This window comes from Mangifera indica, chromosome 11 (assembly GCF_011075055.1).
Source record: "Mangifera indica cultivar Alphonso chromosome 11, CATAS_Mindica_2.1, whole genome shotgun sequence".
Classification (NCBI taxonomy): domain Eukaryota; kingdom Viridiplantae; phylum Streptophyta; class Magnoliopsida; order Sapindales; family Anacardiaceae; genus Mangifera; species Mangifera indica.
The window spans coordinates 2,414,097-2,436,117 of NC_058147.1; the positions used below are offsets into that span (position 1 = coordinate 2,414,097).

The 22,021-nt window shown below is 34.9% G+C and overlaps 5 protein-coding genes across 7 annotated transcripts; 2 read left to right on the forward strand and 3 right to left on the reverse strand.

Annotated features, from left to right (window-relative positions):
- The first annotated feature begins 806 nt into the window (after positions 1-806).
- Positions 807-1,689, forward strand: LOC123229861 (probable calcium-binding protein CML41). The gene has a single exon (XM_044655856.1). It carries the CDS (start codon positions 1,002-1,004, stop codon positions 1,572-1,574), a length of 573 nt encoding a protein of 190 aa, XP_044511791.1. The 5' UTR covers positions 807-1,001; the 3' UTR covers positions 1,575-1,689.
- LOC123229859 (protein DA1-like) lies at positions 1,676-7,175 on the reverse strand. Of its 2 annotated transcripts, none has more exons than XM_044655853.1 (12): positions 6,935-7,175; positions 6,300-6,451; positions 6,023-6,104; positions 5,458-5,593; positions 4,941-5,061; positions 4,716-4,799; positions 4,160-4,279; positions 3,815-4,027; positions 3,330-3,392; positions 3,114-3,232; positions 2,400-2,458; positions 1,676-2,169 (listed from the first exon to the last, which is right to left on the reverse strand). In XM_044655853.1, exons 2-12 carry the CDS (start codon positions 6,408-6,410, stop codon positions 1,871-1,873), a joined length of 1,407 nt encoding a protein of 468 aa, XP_044511788.1. In that variant the 5' UTR covers positions 6,411-6,451; positions 6,935-7,175; the 3' UTR covers positions 1,676-1,870. The 2 variants fall into 2 exon arrangements, with proteins under 2 accessions (XP_044511788.1, XP_044511787.1); XM_044655852.1 differs by lacking the exon at positions 6,935-7,175 and adding an exon at positions 6,787-6,896.
- LOC123229860 (type IV inositol polyphosphate 5-phosphatase 11) lies at positions 6,933-10,600 on the reverse strand. The gene is made up of 9 exons (XM_044655855.1): positions 10,233-10,600; positions 10,007-10,145; positions 9,752-9,882; positions 9,428-9,504; positions 9,231-9,356; positions 8,917-9,107; positions 8,636-8,773; positions 7,822-8,547; positions 6,933-7,041 (listed from the first exon to the last, which is right to left on the reverse strand). The coding sequence occupies exons 1-8, from the start codon at positions 10,265-10,267 to the stop codon at positions 8,359-8,361; spliced, it is 1,026 nt and encodes a 341-aa protein (XP_044511790.1). The 5' UTR covers positions 10,268-10,600; the 3' UTR covers positions 6,933-7,041; positions 7,822-8,358.
- An 845-nt stretch (positions 10,601-11,445) lies between these two features.
- On the reverse strand, positions 11,446-16,513 carry LOC123229426 (ubiquitin carboxyl-terminal hydrolase 2-like). Its single transcript, XM_044655229.1, is given in 7 exon segments — positions 11,446-12,288; positions 12,291-12,450; positions 12,537-12,639; positions 12,723-12,769; positions 13,476-13,522; positions 14,640-14,688; positions 16,248-16,513. Coding segments are annotated over 6 exon segments (1,002 nt in total). The 5' UTR covers positions 14,671-14,688; positions 16,248-16,513; the 3' UTR covers positions 11,446-11,674.
- A 172-nt stretch (positions 16,514-16,685) lies between these two features.
- Positions 16,686-20,273, forward strand: LOC123229425 (F-box/FBD/LRR-repeat protein At1g13570-like). 2 transcript variants are annotated; one of them, XM_044655228.1, is made up of 6 exons: positions 16,706-16,791; positions 17,038-17,079; positions 17,153-17,260; positions 18,551-19,393; positions 19,548-19,703; positions 19,874-20,273. In XM_044655228.1, the coding sequence occupies exons 3-6, from the start codon at positions 17,258-17,260 to the stop codon at positions 20,150-20,152; spliced, it is 1,281 nt and encodes a 426-aa protein (XP_044511163.1). In that variant the 5' UTR covers positions 16,706-16,791; positions 17,038-17,079; positions 17,153-17,257; the 3' UTR covers positions 20,153-20,273. The 2 variants fall into 2 exon arrangements, with proteins under 2 accessions (XP_044511162.1, XP_044511163.1); XM_044655227.1 differs by lacking the exon at positions 17,038-17,079 and having other exon boundaries at positions 16,686-16,791.
- The last annotated feature ends 1,748 nt before the right edge of the window (positions 20,274-22,021 follow it).

Here is a 22,021-nt window from a genome sequence, read left to right on the forward strand (position 1 = left end):
TCTTTCTAGCCTTCTCTCTCTCGGTCACTCCCCCTTCCCTTTACAATTGCCTTCGTTGGAGACAGATGAAAATTGTCTTCCTCTTAGATGAAGACTCGGCTGAGTCATCGTTAAATGAAGATAGTTTGTTTTTATCTCTAACGAAAGTTATTGAAGAGGGAAAAGAGAGTGATCAGGAGGGAGAGAGTTGACGATCGGAGACGACAAATGATAGTAAAAAATTAGATATGAAAACCGAGGGAGAGTGAAAGGGTGAAATTGAAAATTTTTAATAAGTTGGAGGCAACTGTATATTATAAAAGATGAGAATTTGTATCTTTAGACTTAGAGGGTTGAGAAGTTAGTTTTTTAGCTTGAAAAATATGACTTTAGAGGGTATAAATAAAAATTTTAAAACTTAAGGGTAATTATAAAAAATGAGTTTAAATAAAAATTTTAAATGATAATTTTATCTTTGATAATAATAATAAAATTTAACAGATAAATATGTATTTAAGTTTTCAAAAGTTATTTAGGTTTACTCTAAAGCTTGGGTGGGAAAAAGACTTTTGGCTTTTACCTAGCGTGAATCGGCTGAGCATAAGAACGCAGTAGTCATCCTTGTTCTTCACCGGAAATTTCCTTCTTTTCTATCATGTATTCAATTTGAACGACAAAAATCAATCAAGTAAATTAGTCAATTAACCATTCACTTTCTGTCCAAAAAGGGCCCAGAACCAGAAGACCTGTAATAAAATAAAGGAAACCAAAGACTTTCTTATCAGTTTCCACTGATCAATAAATCAACCAACTTTGTAAGATAGTCATCCTCTGACGTATCGCCCATTACACTTTCGGTAAAAGCAAAGAAACTGCATTGTTCATTAATGCTTTAGCCTTTTTCTGCATGTAAAATTGCGACGCAATTTCTACAAAGACTTCTGATTTTTGTAAATATTTGCTATCATTTTTTCTATATATGTAACCATACATTTGTCTGTGTATCTGAAAGCCTATTAATCATGGCAGCTTGTAGCTCCAAATGGCTTTCCAACATGAGTTTGAGGCTTATAAGACTCCCTCGTCTTCGCTCAAAATCCAAGTCCTCAACCTCAAGCTCTACAACATCATCATCTTCCCTTGTTTCACCCAAAAAATGTTCCAAAAAAGAGCAGCTTCAGCAAGTATTTCGCCACTTCGATAGTAATGGAGACGGTATGATTTCATGCCAGGAACTTCAATCATACTTGGAGTCTGTAGGTGAGTCCATGTCACATGATGAAGTTGAAAGGGTTATCAAAGATTTTGACAATAACGGTGATAACTTACTTGAATTTCAAGAGTTTGTCCGATTAGTGGAAGTTAACAATGATAACAATAACGAGGCAGATGATGCTCTTAGAGGAGCTTTTCAGATGTTTGAAGCTGACAAGGGATCTGGGTGTATTACGCCCAGAGGATTGCAACAAACGTTACATCGTTTAGGAGATGTGAGATCTCATGAAGACTGTGTAGCAATGATTCGTGTCTTTGATCTTGATGGCAATGGAGTGCTTGATTTCCATGAATTTCGCCAAATGATGGCTTCTCCGTAACAATTCATTTTACTGTCTTTAGTTCAAGAGTTTGTGTCAAAATATATCAATCTCTGCCTACTTTTATTTCTCTCGAATGTTTGTGATCAATGGAGCAAATATTTCTTCAGAGTAATCACCTCACGAGTATATTAGATAAAAACTGAATTTTTACATGATTAAAAGAATCAAAATCACATATACGGTGGTGCAAAAATCAGTTAAAGAAAATAATCTACATGCTAGGGGCCTCAGATTCTGTAACTTGTTCAAAGGAAAAAAGCAGCAGTGAAAAAATGTAGGATACTTGTATAAGTTCAGTAAGGAAATCTCCCGGTCAAGCGAATGTGATCGAGGGTTCTTCCAAGACCATATTTATGTACTGCCAACTGCCCTGCTCTGAATCCTTCTCCATAAACTGGGGAAGTGTCGGATATAATCTGGTGCTTGAAAAATTCTCCTAGCTTTCTCTCGAATTTTGATCTTGTCTGCCTCAAATTTCTGGAGGTTGATGCAACATTATTGCCTGAAATGGACCTGAGCTGAGCATCTAACCACATGTGTGCAAGAACCTGACAAATACCTTCTTCAACATCTTGATTCAGAATTTGGAAACCTTACAAACAAACAATACATAAATATTAGTGTCTCCAGGCATCAATATAAAACATCTAAGTTTTTCATATTTAGGTATCGTTTTGATTGAGTGAACTGTGAAGTAAATATGAAGCACAAAATAAAACATAATTAAATGACTGGATGATAAACCCCGAAACTTTGATATAAATTTTGTAAAAGGAAATAAAAGGACACATTTTTAATTCTATGAGATGAAATAAAAAGTACCTTGAAGTCGCATCCAAGCATGCATCATCTCATGAGCTAGGATTGACCCAGTTAGTAATCTGTGTAAACAGAGATTTCCAGAGCAGATCAAGCAGCCAGCCAATAATTACAACAGCAAAAACCTCAGCATCTCATGACTAAACCTTAAAATTGCAGAACTAATGCAGCAAGGTTGAACCCATAAAAGTAAAGAGAGATGTGAAAATGCATGAGACATACAATAGTTTTATAAATTAGTTATCATCTCATTTCAACACTTTAGATTGACAAGCGATAATTAGGGTACAGGAGACGTGCATGTGCTGTTTGTGAGTGCTAGGGTGGGATCAGTTGATTAGATCAGACCTTTAATGACCCTCACAACCTATTTCCAGGTAAACATGACAAGAATTACGATTGCATCATCCAAAAAAAAAAAAGTAGAGCCAATCAAACTGTGACTCAATTTGAGTACTAGAGGGGATAGACAAGTAAAAAATGTAACATTATCTCATGCAATCAAAATATCAAGTATTAGAGGTTCCCTTCTGTAGGCCCATAATATTTCGTGTTTACGAGATATGAATCTTCCATTATCTTGTCAAGTGAACTGTCATTACCATCAGAACCCTTTACTCCCAATTCCACAACATTTAAGAATTGTAAGTACATTTTCTTGAGCATTGTGCAGATCACCTACCTTCTACTGAAAATACTAGAGTTAAATTACAATACCTTGGAAGGCCATACAGAATCAGAATTGCAGTCACCTCACAGTGGTGAGACAGTTTGTAGGGTCCTGTTATCATTTCCTCAGGTATGTTTCTTCGCCCAAGCCTTGTTTGTCTTTGAATCTGTAGGTTTACAGGTTTAGTATTATTATACCTTGTGCCAATTTATATAAATAAAATCCGGTTCACCATAATAAAGGAAAAAATATAAAATTCTTACTGTGCTGACAGTTTGTTCCTCAGAAAGGCAGAGCCCTCTGGTCTCTGGTATGTGATAATGGCCCTGCCAATACACAAAAAAAGTCCAGTTCTAAAATTTACAGAGGAGACAAACATTGTTAACAAAAAGCAAATCTACAATGATGCAAGGGTCCAACATCACATAATAAAACAATTCATGAGCAAGGGCGTTTTCTATGTTTGTTTCTCTGAATTCAATGTAACATAATTTAATCATGTTGCTTTTCTACAGATGTGTAGTACAAACAGAACAATATGTGATTAAAGAGACATTACAATGTACTAGCTAATATCAAATAGTATAATTCACTAGATCAAATACAAATTCTAGGGAAAGAGAACGCAAGGCGCTTTTAAAGTAAGCACAGATCCGTTGTCAATAATGTAAAATATGCCAATCATGACTATTCAAAGTTATCCTACATGTCTCAGTGATAGGAAGAGTTCAAGACTTTCTCTACGTACATTCATTTCTCCCTCTCTGGCTTCATTTAGTGCTTGCCTTTCAACCAAGAGTAATGGAACTTGCGGCCACAATTTCATATTTAAACTTTCATAAAATTCTTGTATATCAAGATAAAGGGGTTGGCATGCATTAGTATCCATGATTGCAGAGTCTACACACTCTAGGCAGAGCTTCCGTCCGTCATTAAGGGCAACGTATCCAGTTTCGCGAGGCTGCATATTATGCACAGATGTATCATGCATAAAGCTTTTTATCAGAAAACTAACAAGCACATGCTCCCCTTGTAACGCTTAAAGAACTTGTTTTGTTTTGAATGAAGATGCATATGTTTCACTCAGACTGACCTCCATTCGTTCACAGCTGCAGCATCTTGGAGTGCCGTCATGTTCATGAGAAGGGCAATACTTCTGGGACCAAAAGGGGTGTGCCCTATATTCAATAAGACCAGCAGGGTTTGTTGGAATCTGTCACAAAGATATATAATCCAGAAAGACCACCAATGGATGATGAGCAATATAATATGGAGCAAAGTGCATTTACATGTCTTAAATTTAACATCTCAAAAGAGGTAAAATCAGAACTTGAATATGAAGTGCAGAAATGAGGCTTTCATAATTTAGATGAATATTGCCAAGAAATATCCCAATTCTTGCTTTTGAGGTCAAAAACCATTATTATTCTATAACAAGATGATGTCCATTATGAACACATGCTTGGAAACTGACATTTAAACAATATTATATGCTAAAATATCAGCTGAGAACTTGGTTGCTGGTAGGGGTCTATCACATATATCTGTCATCTGTTCTTCCATTGGCCATTTCTAAGTTATTAGAAGGATAAACAACTTTAAACAAAATTATAATAAACAGAATACTCTTCACACTGAGATGAACTTACAAAATGCTTGCACACGTCGCATTTTGGATTATACTGCTCCTTGTAGCAAAATTTATGATAAGGGTAATACCCAGACATAGAAAACTACAGGAAAATGAACAAAAGAAACATTAGACATACTACATTGCATACCATGAGAAACCTACTAAAATACATAAATAAAAAACAACAATAATCAGTCAAAAAATAAATAATATAGAATAAAACTAGGACTAAACTTCTCACCTCAACATCAGAAATTGGTAGCTGACAAGCATGGCAACGGAAACATTCTGGATGCCAATATGCATTAAGGCAATTCAGAAATCGTCCTTGACCAATCTCAGCATTGCAACCAGCACAGATCCTACCCGAGAAAGATAACCTTTAATCTATTTTCTTGCATAAGTGCTTGAATGAGATAGCAGTTAATTGAAAAGGAGTGAAGCCCCACAGGAAATTTAAGGACAAAACAACAAACAGTTCAAAGTCCGGAATGGTTGAGGCCTAAAAAAGCAACCACATTATGCCTCACACACATCCTTTTCACCCAGAAGTATCAAGTTTTTCACATTCTAATTCCCAGATCAAGTTTCATAACTGGCATACTCATGCATAGAATCATTTACTGATTACTTACCTTAACATACAAAGCCTACCAACCCTTTCAAAAACACTCAAGCATAAGTGCAAAACCAAGGCGCCATCAGATTTATTGGTATTAGTGTGAGCTAGTGCAATTGATCACATAACTTTTACATACCTGTGCCCTGTTGGGAACTGGACTGGCATGGGAAGATATGGATGCCCATTTCCAAACCTTGGAGGAGATTCAAAGTTCAAGCTATCTTGCATAGCTCTTGCAAGCTGTTCATCCTCTTCCAATTGAGATCTCCTATCTATTCAATGTATTGGGAAAAATTAATAAATTAAATTTAGCACAATTAATTGTAAAGCTATAGAAATTACTCAACATAATTGCTTAATGCCAATATGCTAGTCATAATTTATACACCAAATCTTTGGCGCAGTAACAACCCATGAAAGTAATTACCAATAAAGGAATAAATTAAATGTGAATGAATTATATTTCCATTGACAATGATTAGTCAACAAATTTGATGATGCAATGGCTCATACTGAGTTCAGCATATTGTCACCAGAAACAGATGGAACACTGTTATTAGGGTTTTCTTTTAATTTCTTAACACAACTATAAGTTCTTTCTTAGTTATTTCCAGTCACAGGATCCAGAGAAAAGAGAAAACATACATCCTTATAACAAATGATGGAGCATTTATAATAACATGTAATACCCATATACTCACCAATCACCCTCTCCCTTTCTTCTACGAGGGATAGTGCAATGGCACGATCTATATCTTCTTTCTCTTGCTCAGACCACACATCCTAAATTTGAGATTTCCAAAAAAGTTTTATGTTGAGTGAGAGCATATCAAACATCTAAGTATCTAACTTACCTGAAGCAATAAAGAGATATTACTACATGCAAGAAGCATGCACAAGCACACTTAAAAGACAACCAAATCCCATCTAAAAGATTATAAGTGTGACATAAAAACAAAAAGGAGTGTATGTGCTTACCCCTGAAGTTGAAGGTGCATAGGAATTTGGCTCCTCTCCATAATTACCAAGATAACGCCCTTCTGAAATACTGTGGCTGGAGCCTTTAAAAATTTTTTTTAGCCAATCCATAATGTGTAATGTTATCTGCTCATAGTCAATGAGGTTTTTACCTGTCCATGAAGCAAATCAACAAATTAGAAGAAATGAACATGAATGAAGTCTTGAATATTTCTAATGAGTCTGATTAATCACTACAACCTTCAAACCTAAACCTTAAACCAAAATGCTCCTCAACTATTGAAAACCATTAAAAGAAAAAAAGCTTCTTTTATACACGTGAAGATTATAAAGAATGATAATTAACGCATGGAACTAATAAAGAAAAAAAATTCAGAAATTTTACGTCAGATGGAAATAGAAAATTAAGCTCAGATAGCATAAGAAGGAAAAAGTTGAAGACAAAAGATCTCAGGCAAGCCATGCATGTCTATGAAACTAAACTCACATTTAGTTAGAAACCACTGAGAAAAATAAACACCATCAAAATACAGAAACATGCCAAGGTCGAGCTTTGGATCAGGACATTTTTATCAAACCTTGTTACAAGCTCAAGATTATATATGGGATAAAAGACAGATATTCTTCCAGCTCACCATGTCAACAAATTCACGACTTGTAGCGTTTTATACTGGCTCTAAAGAAGATGAGATTTAAGAATCAAAATCGTGGAAAAATGACGCACTTCTGACAAATCAAGAACCTGCAACAAAGGTAGAAGCAGAATACACCCAGATCAGATAAAGATCCAGTTCTCTCAAAAGGCCAAATTTACAGTCTCATAAAGGAAGATAAATATTCTTCAAAAAAAAAAAAACTATTCAGAATAGGAGAGACTCCTTTTACTTTTAAAACTTTAAATCCAAAACGAGGGAGAATCTATGAAAGCAACAAAATTGTTATCAAAATACGTAAATAATAGAGGTGTGCTTGAGATGTAAGCCAATTCAAAGTCAAATTTGAGAAAACGTGAAATCATGAATGGATACTTGTGTTGATAACCCGAAAGGGGTTGACAAAGAATCATCAAACCCAATTGGGTTTTGACTTTTTTTCCTATAATATGGAAGGCATGTGGGGTCTTCCCAATTCTTCAACAAGAAAGCCCCAACAGAGGTTCTCTGAGGAAAGCGCCAAGAGAAACGAAAGCGAATTTCTTCTGTTCTTTTTCCTTCTCTTAGCTTTGTGGCATTATTTTATGCAAAGTTGGCTTGGGTTGTTCAAATTGAGCCAGTTGACGTGGGGGTTTAAAGTAGAAAGTACTAAAAACAGGATGAAAAGTTTGTTCTTGCGCACGATCAGAACAGTTTGAACTACAAGTCTCTTGCTAGGTCTACAAGTTTCAATTATAAAAGTTCAAAAGATCAATTTTGTAAAACGTTCGCTAAAGATTCCAATGCTATGAAACTTTAATCTTTTACAAAGAGCAACTATCTTCAAAATATGTTTATGATGTTCTGTTTAGATTTCCACAGGAATTTACTTCTTAGATTTCTTTATATATCTTGATACAAAGGCACTGTCATAAATGTTAAAAATAGAAAGCTAATATATTATATAATTTCTGTACAGAGAAGCAATTGACTTGAATTAGATGATGTAATCTTTGATTTTGAAGGTGGAACTATGCTTGGTTACGTGAAGGCTTGAGTCTTGAGCCGAGCCCGTCGACATCAATCGCTGGCCACCTGTCACTAAAACCTCTAACGCGACTTCTCTTCTGCTATACGCAAAAGACTTTTGGCATGAGCCTTCTGCCTTCCATATTTACGCGGCAAGTCTGAGCCCTTTCACATTAAGAGCCTACCCATGTTTAATGGGTTAACGCAATCCCTATTTTCCTCTGTTTTTTAAGGCCATTATTACGAAATAATAGTTTTCAATTAGTCTCTGAAATAATCATAAACTCTTAAAGTATCGTCTTGTACTTGTACAATGAATATTTTCGTTTTTGGAGTAATTGAATTGAATTTACAGACTTGACAGTATTCACTATATACCATGTGATCTTGCAGTGGTCTTACAGAAGTAATTTTTGGCCGGTTGGTGATGACTCTTTGTTAACTGTCAAGCAGAGGTGAGCTTTCACTGGCTTATGATCAGAACTATAAATATCGTCAATGGATTTGTAACAATGCAAACTGGCATTGATTTTGTCAGGGTCTTCTATCTTGAACAAGATCCTGTCAGTCCATGATGGAACTCGAACCTAACAAAACAACAAATATGAAAGGGAGGTAAATTTTATCTGTCAGGATTTTTCACTGTTTCAATCAAAGAAGCAAGATTGTTAATACCTTGTGACTTGTATCATAGTTGCTGCTTCCAACATTATACTTGAATGTTGGTTTGAATGTGAGTGATCCTTCACAATATCCATCAAAGATTTGCCCCCTTTTGGCCTCTTGCAACAGTTGATCTTTACTGGTCAGTAGCTGCAATTAATGTCAGAATTGCAGCATAAGTTTTTAACTTGATGGTGACTATTGGGTTCATCAGGTTTTGGTCATCAGGTTTTGGCCCTTAACAAAGCAGAGCTATTTGGCAAATGCACAACAGAAATTGACAGTCTACTTACTTTGTGATGCAGATCGTTCTGTATTAGATTTCTGGTGGGGTGTGTAGTGATCCCATTTATCCTGTAGTTGAGGTCACCCAACCACACTGTTATCTGGGCTCCCCTGGAATAAGGGTTTACATTATTGGAGAAAATTTTGCGAGATATGTGCCTGCATTGAGAATTTCTTTCTTCCACATTGCGAGCATGTGCTGCATGAAAATAGAAAATCTTGGAAACTGCAAGTGAAGGAAGCTGGCCGTTTTGAAGCTGGCTGTTTCCATGGCTTCCGCTAGGAATGGAGGAAGGACATGAGATGAGAACAATGAACTTACCAGAGAGATGACAGGAAATGTAGACCATTATGATTCCTTTATAATCAATGCGGATTGCTACAGCCCCTTTCTTTCTTCTAATAAACCCTCCAAATCCCCCAGCAGAATACTGATCAACCTTTAATTCTACAAAAGAAGCAAAGCTCTCAATCTTCAAAGAAAATTATCACTTAATTTCCATAAATTCAGTGCCTTACCTCTAATAAGCGACTCTGAGTTCTTCAGCCCAAACATATATAACTGCAGAGATTGCATTGTGGCTTCTGCGAAGAGCCTTCAGATGAGCAAATAAAAACTAGTCATTGACCGGTGCACTAGGGGTAAAAAGAAATAAAATAGCTGAAATGGTAAAAGAAGTAAAAAAGACAGAAACTAAGCATCTAATCATCCCATTTAAGAAATTTTTCAGCTAAGTAACAAATTCTTTGAGAAATGAATTTGGCATTGAATAATTCATCAATTCATTGAAGATCAATGTGTCAAGCCTCTGCTTAGAAGGTGGAACAGGGTTAGCCGCTTACACATGAGTTTCAACAAGAGCTGTCTGCAACAATTGAGCAATCGTTTTTCGAGGCACCTCTTGCAAGCCAACTACAAGCAGATCAAATTTGCGGTTGTTGCCGATCAGCTTGACCAAATCTTCATAAGATGCCTTCACAGGACGCATGCACAGCACACAAGTAAGTACAGGAAAATCGCTAGGACAAAGGAAGAAATAGAATCTATAATTAAGATTCAGAAGATGGATTTGGCTTTCGCTTTCGCTTTCGCTTTACCTGTCCATTCATGTTCCAGGTCACCACACAAATGCAGAGATCCGAATTCCGTAAGAAGTTACATTGATTCTCAACCTCTACAGTCTGTATTCCTTCATAATCAGTTAACGCTTGATTCTTCATCAATCCCATTTGTTTTCTGCAAATGAGAGACGAAGGCAACGTGAAAGAGTAAATTATAAACTAAAGAGATCAAGAAATTTTCAATATAATTAATAGTTAATACCTTTTAACACAAAGAACTCCATTGAAATTCCCCATTCTCTGTTTCACCAAAAGAACTTTCTTGGGCTGTAAATCGATCAGGCATGCAATGTTTGGAGTAATGCTGAAGTTTTTAAGGAAGAAAGATGAATGGTCCGAGTATGCATATTGACTTAGACCATGTATATGGAGTGTTTATATATGCAGATACGAAATATCTTTTCCATAGGCGGTGCGGATATGAAACAAAAGTCAAGCATCCAAAATCTATTGTGTTGCTCTCAACAAGTTAGGTTAGGGATGATTGACTTATGTGAAGAAGTTAAAATCAAACTTCACAACGACATTATGATGCTTCAACACCTGGATAAATGAGTAACAATGGCCATTACTATCATAATGGGAGGGAGGGGCACATACGGCCTTCCCTATACCCTTTCATGTTTTTGCAAGGTAGAACACATCTTTGTCTCCATCTTATACTCAGGTATAGAGAATTGCCATCTCCTACATGTGAGAATAATTCTCTCTATGTTCTCGCATCTTTTTTATCCCCTTCTAATAAGTACCTAGTAATAACATTATATTAAACAATTTAAAATGTAATAATTATTTTTGCAAATTATACTTTATAAATAAGTACAAAATAAAAAGGGTAAAAGATTAGATTAGGACATGGGCAACGATAACCTTTTTCAAGAGTTGTTTTTATTCTTATCTTAGTTTGGAATTTTCTCTTCGTATGGGATAGGATGAGATTTGGAGAACAAGTTGTCAGCGGGAGAACAAGTTGTCAGCGCAAATCGTAACCCTCCATGTGTGTTGAACTAATATTTCAACAATGTTACATGTATATACTATTAAATATACATATAATATCTCATTATATGATTAATTATAATTTTATTTTTAATTTAAAATCATTTAATCATTTAATAATATACATAAAATATATACCCATTATTGTATCTCAATTAATCTGGCATAATGAATACTTCTAAAAATCTGACTCAATTTAATGCTTTTTTTACTTTTAGAAGTTTCCCAATTATAAGTTTTCTACTAATAATACTTGGCCAGTGTTCATTTTATTGTACGGTAATCACTTAAACAAGAAGCATTATAAGCTTACCCGAAGTCAAGGCACTCGACTCTGTCAAGAGATATTAAAATCTAATCTCCAAGCTTAAGCCTTTAACTTCTGCCACTTGTAGTTGGAAAAGGACCCACCAAAATCACACTGACACGCCTGCGTTATCATATTCATCTCTCATTCTTACACAATCATTGCTCTAAATGTCTGCTAAATTTTAATGAAACTCTTTTTTTTTTTTTAAATAAAACAAATAGCAGTATCAGCTTATAACCAAGAAAAAAATACAGGTCCTATCAACAAAGTTCTTCATCGAAAAGAGTCCATAAGATCATAAAGGCTCAATAAGCCAGTATAACAATTAATGGCCATCAACTAGGGCTGCTTGTTTTCTGCTTTGCCTTCTCAATAAGGGGCTTCAATTGCTTCTTTTCAGCAAGAATTTTGAGGAAGTTAAATAAAAAAGGTATATAATTGTGCTTCCTTCGGATATTTTCAGTTCTCCACTTCTTGAATTTTTCTTCCTCCATCAAAATCTTCTCAGTAGCACCTTCAATTCCAGCATTCACTTCCGAAAGTGACTGATTAAGTGCTTCAAAGTTGCTTTTATCTACCAGTCTCTCTGACTGCAAGGAAGCCAGCTGCTGCAGGATGCGTTCTCTCTTCTTTTGAAGTTCCTTGAGTTCAGCTGTATACATTTCTTTCCTGTTTTTTATTACCACCATGAGATTGAATCTTATCTCACTTTTAGAATACCTCTCAATGCGTTCTTGTATAACTGGCTGGACCATCTGCAACCAATCAACATCACCTTGCCCACCAGGGCACTGACCAAGGCTTATGGGTCCCTCCTTCAGTCCATCTAATTCATACAATACTCCATCCACAGGTACATAACTTATAAAATGGTACACGTCATCATCTTTGCCAGCAGTCTTTTGCTCTTCAGGAACAAAAGGCTCAGGCCTTGCAAAACTATTATGGCTGCACGTATAGCATCACTGTTATTGATAGCCAAACCTTTAAGTTCAGGTGGAAAGTTCTTTGTAAACTCTTTTAACTTTGACAACTCGGGGCCAATATCAACATCTGGACAGTTCATAAGGATAGACAAGATCGCTTGTGTTGCACAAGCATTATTAATGACCTGAGAGGGCACTGAGTCAGTGAAATGAAAGAATGTATCACATATTCAATAAACTCCAGTAGGTATGCCTTTTACTTTAAACTGACCTGGCTAGCAAAAAACAAGTTAGGGTTGGGATCCTTAATTACGACACGGTCATCTTTTTCCCCTGGACGCCATTTGAAAAGGAAAATCAATCCATATACAGGCCTGAAAAAAAAAAAAAAAAAAAAACTTCAACAAACTTTTATGATTGAAACAAATTTATCAGGCCCTGGGATCAGAGAACTAACCTAAGATCGTTAAGGGAATCAATATCCAATGAATACAATTCTTCAACCTGACACCAATTCAAGGAATCAGAAAGGCATAAAAGTGAGGATCTGGGTTGAGATATTTGAAAAGTACTTGAAACCAAACCAATTTGGGGTGATAAAGAAGATATTTATAACAGGACCACATATAACAATGGTGACAACAATGGGTCTGGAACCAAGAACAACATTCTAAATGAAATCGCATTTACATGAACATAACTAAGAGAAGCATTACACTACTGTGACCACCTATTATATTGCCTAACATGAGCCACCAAGTAATGTCAAACATTAGGCTAAATATAAAACCTCAAAACACATTGTTGTCAGAGAAATTGGGAAGAGTAATCTTTAACCCCGAAAAAAGCCAATAAGGAAATACTGATAAAAGCAAATTACGCAAACTCCAGCTTACACTATAGGATATCATAGTTCAAATTGAAAGATTGTAGACATTGTTTATACTGCAAAGTGAATGATAAATTCAATCAAGTTTGGTGGTTAAATCTACCAACTCGGGTCACAATGTTACTAGGAGAACATTTTGAAAAATGATTAATGCCAAACTTATTAAATATTGTATCATAAGAGAAAAACAGTTCTGCAGCATTTGTGCATACACATTTAAAATAGTCAGCAACAGACAAAATCCACAAAAATAACTCATGACTAAGACAATGAAATGGCAAACATTAGATAGAAACACCATTGTATGTTACTGAATGTTACCTGCACACCTCTTACTTGCATTTGTTGAATAAGTTCTGTAAATACACCTGGAATGCAAAAGCAAACCTTAACAGCATCAGGATTCAAAACCAATATGCTAGCATGCGTACTTAAAAAATGGTTGTCTGCATGTGTCATTAACAATATTGCTAGGGTATGCCATCCATGTGAGCAGTTATGAATATAGATCAACTATAGACCATCCATGTGAGCAGTTATGACTTATGAAGATAGCTCAAATATAGATTCTTTCAGCCCTTCGAAAGTCTTTTTATCCCTGTCCAAAACCTAAACACTACATCTAGCACAGAAGAACAAAACCCAAACCTCTCTGTTATTCCTACCAAACCTTCCACACTAAAAAGTTACGGTTATAGAAAATAATTTTAATTCCAGATTTAAACAAAGCTTCCACAAATTTAAACAAATAAGAAAGAGATGTCGCACCAACTGCCCATAACCATAAGGTGTAATTGCCACGCCAATAACTTGCACACCAGATTAAAGGAAATTATAAAATGAAGCAGACGAGGTGACGGACAAAACTACACAACCACACATAAGAAATTAAGTAGGTATAACTTCTAAAAAAAACAGAATATAGTTTTGACAGACCAAAGAGACAGTTTTTCTAAATCAGAAATGCATCTAACTGTATTGTTTTACAATTTGTTGCGATCTCACACCCATCCAGAAAATTTTCTCACGGCAGCCTTTCATCAGCATCATGAAATGCATCTGACATAGTTTTGACCAATAAAAAAGTCAATTTCAATTTATATTTAATAAAAATCCTATTCCTTGAAAATTTAGTTAATCAAGCCCCTCCCTTTTATTCCTGGCTCTATTGATAAAGTTATTCTCTAGATTCACTAAGAAATCCTAATTCCTATCTTTCTGTTGCCTATGATATATCTTCTATTCAGTATCATCACTAATTCGCTTAAATTCAAGTAAACAACTCAAGAAAAAAAAAAAAAGAGAGCGATGACCACCAATTTGGAATTTCCTACTAAGACTGCCTTAGGATTCTGAAATTCTGCCACTATTAGAACACTGGAACTGATAGATGTTTAATCCTTCCAAACAAATTAAGTAATTAATTTCACCAGAACACCATAACTGAAAGAGATATTTCACATATAATTTGATCTTGAATCATACCAGGATCAGACTCAATAGTGCACCAAGACATGATTGGAATTGTGTTAAGCTGCATCAAGAAAGCCAGGTAATAAAAACTTAGCCATAAAAAGAACAAAAATATTGCCACAAAAACATTTTAACGTAAAAATTATAATGATTTTAGAAGTATCTAATGTGATACAAAAAAACGTAAGAATGTCAAGTTCAAACTAGTACCTCAACTTTTAACAAATTACTGCAATTTAAACCTTTCTAAAGATATAACTATCCATAATGTTTTCAACAGAAATGTTCAACTATTTCTTAAAAATTCTTCTCCCCTCAACTATTTCTTCTCACACTTCAAATTTGACAATATAAACCAATGCTTTTCACAAACATCTAATCCAAAGCACAAAATTATGATGCAATTTAAAATTCACAGCAAGAAAAATCTCAATGGCAAACATTATTTAAAACAAAAACTCTTAACAGTACAAAAATTGACTAAAATGCTAATCTTATGTAAGATGAAGTAGATAAGTCAAATAGATTGGTGAAGTTTGAACCAAAAACCTATGTAGCACGGACACGGAAATGTAGAAATGAAAATGCTAATACGTATTTCTCAAAAATATAGGAAATGAACATGAGGGGAAACGTATAAATATGAAAAATATGGAGTTTTTTTTCTATAAATACCAAATTTTTTATTAAAAAAATACAACAGCAACTTTTTAGTATTGAACAAATGTGCAGAGTGAAAAAAACATGGACAATACCATCCTATTTCAGGTGGAAAATATACAATGTACCTAACAAAGGATACAAACAATATGTTTAAAGAAACATAATTTTATGGAGCAACAATACAGAAATATATCAAAATTAGCAACAACAATCCGAAACACTGTTAAAGAGACTAAATAGTGCAGAGTGAAGTAAGTTGTGTGCAATGAATGCAATCCAAGTAAGAGATTGCAATTTGTTAAGATAGCTAATTGCAGGATTCATTTGAACAATGAAAATAATTGTGAAATTTAAAGATACTGAATAGTGCAGAGTGAAATAAGTTGAGTGCAATGAATAGTGCAAGATTCTTTTAAGATAGCTAAGTGCAATGTACTGAACATTTTTTTGTTCTTCTGAGACACTTAATATCACAAACTCACAAAGCACTCAAGGCCCTCACGTTTAACATTGACAGAGCACGCAGACACACGAAAAATCAGAGGAAGGCAACTTACAAAGACACACAAACTACCAAAAAAAAAAAACGTCATAGACACTAAAAAATTCCAGGCCGGAAGAAGCCAACCCAGCAGCCACAAACCATTCCCTTCAAAGCAAAAACAAAAGAAGGAACTACCACAGGAGAAGCAACACCACTCCAGCAAAAAAAAAATAAATCTCTGGTTTGCTTATACTCATTGTTATAATTCCAGTTCTAGCTTAAGTTATGGTCTTCTATAAACTAATTTGACGAAGTTTGAGATGTAAACACTCCAGTTGTTTTCATTATACTTATTTTTCAATCCAGGAGAGGAGAAGCAACACCACTCCAGCAAAATAACTTATGTTAAAAATAACGAAATAACTTCAGTATAAATTGAAAAATTGAAAATCATACAAGAGTTAAAGACGAACACGGGATAGGAGAGACACCGGAGAGAAGACGATTTCCCGTCGACCGTCGTCAATGCTCTGATGAAGCAAACAGGTAGATGCACAAATAATTCGAAGACGAGTAGTAAAGAGTTCACGGAGAGGTCGTATAGATTTCGAGCGCCGGAGAAGAAAACAGTTGAGACGTCGGAGAGGAGACGACTTTCGACGCCGGAGAGCAATACGTAGGTCAAGGATTTTGATTGGGGATTAGAAAAGATGGAATGTGTTAAAGCCGATGAAGCAGAAACGCCTTTCAGATCTTTATTTATTTCTGCAATGGGCCCAATCTTTGCCCCTTGGAGAGAGATGGACCGAAGAACCTTAACAGACCGAATTGTCATTTCTAACTCTGAAACACAGTTTGGGCTTTGGGCCGTAAAGAGTGGTTACTGTAGTGAGAAGTGTTTTATACGCGCCTTTGTCTCTCAAATTTGCGACATTTGTCGGCTTCAACACTGAAAAAAAAATAAAAAAAAAAAATCCTCCACCTGGGTTTCCATTTGGTTTCTTGTCAAAATGAAATGTAAGACTTCGATTCTTTTATTATGCTATGATTTGTTTTTTCTTCTCTTTTAACCTCCATATAAAGTGGGACGTACTTTTTTATTTTTTAATTTCTTATATTAGAATATGAGATTAATCTTTCGATATCGCGTCAATTATGATTGATTTTTGTAGATTTTTCATAGGTTGCCTTTTTCTTTTAACTCAACTTGAAAATGATTAATTGTTGATCTTCGTTGTTTTGATTCAATTATTTTGTTTAAAGATCTCTGAACTCAAAAATACTTGCTGGGGCCTGTTCAGAACTGTGAGTATGGCATACTTCGACTGTTCAGATCATTTTTCATATTAGATTATCTTGGTGTTGTTTTGTGTCTCAGATTTCGGCCACTGGAACTAGATTATGGGGGTTTCATCATAATCCTATTGAAAGTACAAAGTCCGTTGCCTCAGCTGTGATATCCATATAGTTAAATATAAGTAGCATGGTAAGCTCAGTTAAATTGTTGAAAAATGTTGTAAACCTGAAAAAGTATTATCTTGGTTAAATGTCTTTTAAAAGGGGGACATCTTGACGCTGTAATATATGACAAAAAGGTCTCTCAGTTAAAGATTTTGTAGCTTTACCAGATTTCTTATTACAAAATTTGAGAATATTAATGTGGAAGAAATTTGCCCGCTAAGAATGTTGCTTGACCTGGAGAATGTATATTAGAATTTATTGGAATTGACCTAGACACCGTAGTTGAGGCTGTCATCAAAATGATGGATGGAGGTTGAATTTTTTTTCACTGTAAGGAGGATGGTGTAGAGGGCTGCAACATCAACATTAAGTACCTTCTTTCTTCGTTTTTTAAATCTTTTAATCTATATAAATCATATTTATTTCTTGTCCTTGCTTGCAAATCGGTTAGGGTAATAGGGTCTCCCTTGGTAACATATCATTTGTAGAACTGCCTTTGTCGTGCACAAGGTGAGTATATATAGATTGCTTCTCCAAATTAATGTCTGGAAGGCTGTTCTATAGGAATTCTTTTATTTTGCATGTGTCATAACCAGGCATCCCTTCTCAGCAAATGGGGTCGTCTTGACATTCTTGTCCTGGCAAAATTACGGCTCCCTTATAAAGCAAATTAGCCCTTATAGTCTTTATTTTATTTTTTTATTGAAATTTGCTTGAAGAAATAACATTAGGTGAGTACACCTCTATTTGTAGATTTTGCTTATTTAGTATAATGTTAGCGCAAATAATTTTTCGAATTGCCACAGTGAGAATTGCATATTGATCTGTCTGTTTCCTTCAGTTGGATATTGATGCCGATGTTGATAGTTGGTAGTTGTACTTACCATTGCAAAGAAACATAGAGACTTCACTTGTGAGGATCCCGTCATGTTCATATGGCTTTAATAATTGCTTAAAACTTAATAGTAATATTACTTTGGTAGATATGGAATTTGATTAAATTATATTTGAATATTATTTTTATATCCATTTATCAGTTTCTCTCTTATTAGTGAAATTTGTGATGGAATATAGAAAATTGAAGGAAACTTTTTGATTGAATATTTATTTCCTTCATTTGAACTGTGATTTCTTCTCCTTTTTCAATGGATGCTTACCGAATTGAAACAGGGAAAAATAATTAATGTTATACCTGGGTTACTCTAATTACTTAATGTTTAATGTTATTTCTTTCTTTTTAGATATAAAGAAGATAAAAGGCCCTAGTATCCCCATATATCCATATTTAATTTGTTTTCCCCCTTTAATATTTCAGAAGCAGAGGGAACCACCTGAGTTACCTCGAAAATTAGAGACGGAGCTAGATAGGATCAGCAGCTTACCAGCACATGTAATAGACCAAATTTTATCCCAGTTGTCAATTAGGGATGCTGTGAGAACAAGTGTTTTGTCAAGAAAGTGGAGATACAAATGGGCTACAATTCCACATCTTGTGTTCGATAGTCAATGTATATCTTCTGCTCAAGATCAGACACTCGTTAAGAATAAGCTTGTGAACATTGTTGATCATGTTCTCTTACTTCACAATGGGCCAATAATCAAGTTCAAACTCTCTCACAGAGATCTTCTAGGTGTCAGTGACATTGATCGGTGGATTCTCTATCTATCAAGAAGCTGCATCAAAGAATTCATACTTGAGATTTGGAAGGGGCACCGCTACAAGGTGCCTTCTAGTTTATTCAATTGCCAAAATTTGATTCATTTGGAGCTATTTAATTGTTTGCTGAAACCTCCACCAACATTCAAAGGCTTTAGGAATTTGAAGAGTCTTGATCTTCAGCACATTACCCTTTCCCAGTATGCATTTGAAAATTTAATTTCAAGCTGCCCTCTGCTTGAGAGATTAACATTGATGAATTTTGATGGTTTCACTCATCTCAAAATTGATGCACCCAATCTCCAATTTTTTGATATTGGGGGTGTTTTTGATGATGTTATTTTCGAGAACACCTTCCATTTAGCTTTAGTTTCCATTGGTTTGTACGTAAATGCCAAAACTGAGCTACCCATGGCTCCAGGGAATTCTGGAAAGCTTCTCAAATTCTTTGTTCATCTTCCTCATATACGCAGGCTAGAGGTTCAGAGTTATTTTTTAAAGGTAATATTTGGTGTCAATGCTCCAAAATGTTGTTTTTATGATCTATAAATTTCACTGCACTTTTTCAATTCATCAGGATGTCCATCTGCCACCTCAATTGATTCGTGTGAGATTTTATCTTATGCCTTTACACTGTGTCTTCTATTTTTCCCAGTATCTGGCCATTGGTAATGTGCCAAGCAGGTTGCCTCGTCCATGTGCTGATTTGAATTATCTTTCTATACGAATAAATTTCAATGATTTGGAGGAGTGTTTAGCTGCTTTATGCCTCTTGAGGAGTTCTCCTAATCTACAAGAACTAGAGATGCTGGTTGGTTAATTTTTTGCTTTATTCAACTTCTGCCGATTAGATAAGTGATTTTGTCTGAATTAATACCGTTTGGATGCTTAATCTACTTGGTTAACTGAAATACTTACTGAAAATCCATTTCTGATTCTTGGAGGAATTTGTATGATTCTAACATCTTGGACTTCATGTAGGCTCGCCCTGAGGAGACTTGTATCGGTGTTCTCACAAACTTTTGGGAAGATGATCACTGGAACTCTATGTTTTCCCAGCTCCAAGTGGTGAAGATAGTGGGCATCTCTGGTATTAAATGCGAGTTGGAGTTTATCAACTTTGTGCTTTCAAACTCTCCTTCACTTGAGAGGATGACTGTCAAGCCTGCTTCTGCTGACGGAGGATGGGATTTGCTGAAAGAATTGCTGAGATTCCGACGTGCCTCAGTGCTAGCAGAAATAATCTTTTTGGATCCTTAACTATCTGTGTGGATATATTGGCAGCCAGAGACTTGAACTTGTGAAAAGTATGTGATTGCATCTTATTCCTTTCAACTCTTAAGCCAAAACAGGCAATATCAGAGTAATTAATCTTGCGGAAGCATGTCTTTAAAGAATAGTGTTAATAATCAAATTAGGGTTGGATTCGATTTAGGTTAAGCCTGAACAAGACCTAGCTTGAGAGCAGTTTAAATCTACAAGAGTCAGTTCGAGATCAATGAGTTGAAACTTGATAATAATTTTTTGGATTCAATTCAAGTTGACTTGAACTTGACTCAGTTTATCAAAACAAATTTAATCTTTTGTTTGAACTCAATTCATTTGATCCAAACTAAAATTCGAGCTTATGTTGCTTGGATCAAATCCAACCCTAATCCAAATGGTTAGTATGCATTTTTGTCATCATTTTGGAATGAAATACTTACTCCCGTTTCCTGGCAAAAAGAAAATAGAAGAGAGAAAAATGTAAACATAACTAATGAGCTCTCTTGGGGCACCACGGAGCCATTATTATTATTATTTTCATGCGTTTAGCTCCATATTTGTTTAAAACAAATGAATGAAGTTTCATTGCGGCGAGCAGTGTGAACTTACAACTCTCCGTCTTTGTGTCATCTTCTCCACTGGTTTTAGACAGTTGGTGGCAATCCTTGACGGCTGGCCAGCTATTGAATCAGCTATAACCCAGGGACAGTAGATGGATATGGAGTTATAGTTTGAAGAACAGTGAGCTTATTGTTTTTAGAAGTAGCCTTTGATTGAATGTTAGAAGTCCAGTATTGAATATGGTTAAAAAAAAATCTTATAGAGGAATATATATATATATATATATATATATTAAGCGTAAATTTGAACATTGATAGCAGTGGAAGAGGATACGAAAGCAGTTGTTACCAAATCCTTTTTGACCAAATTCATAAATTTTTATCCTAGGTTTGAGGAAGTGTAGGCTTTTGTATTTCATTGTGATAGGTAATGCTGGATTCAGGTTGTATTTGTTTATGATTAAAAATGAGTTTAGTTTGAATGAATTCGAAAAGAGTTTGGTTTAAACAAATTTAGATTTAAGAGTTTAATATTATCAATCTCGAGTTTGAGCTTGAGAGGTGTTTGATTCAACAAGTTTACGAGTTTAAAAAAATTTGATTTAAATTGACTAAAACAATATCATTTTGATTGATACATATTAAAACGATATTGTTTTAATCGTTTTTGGCTCAGTTATAATATTGAACTACGCTTAAAATTTGGTTCTATATGAAATTATAAGTTTGAGTTAAATTAGAGTTTAACTCCGCTTAATTCAAATAACTTTAAAAAGAGTTTGATAAATTCGATTTTAAACTCAAATTTTGGTTTCTTCAAATTAAATCAAATTAAAATTAATTTAAATTTAAGTTTTATTCGATTGAATTTCAACTCCAGCGTTAGCTGTCATCTTCCTGTCATTGGAAATCAAGAATTTAAACCCTGCAGAAACATTGACTGAGCGTTTTAAGTGTTTAAGGAGTTATTTTATTTATTTCTGAAAAATAAATATTAAGTTATTCACCATCACTTACTTTTCTACTGAAAACCGAGCTGAAAATCTAGCTAGCACGCCAGAGTCAGAATTCTGTTTCATTGTAGTTGCTTGTTGCCAATCATGGTTGATATTTGACTGCACAGACTGCCGGGTGGGGTTCGTACTTAGTGTTGAAATATGGCTTTCATATATGGGTATTGAGAAAAATTTCCAACTTCTAAGCTCTTGGAATTCTATCAAGTAAATATAAAAATTCTGAAATAAAGAATTGGTACACAATTGCCAAGTCCCAACAAACACCTATTAGGTCTTGAGGAGGGGGG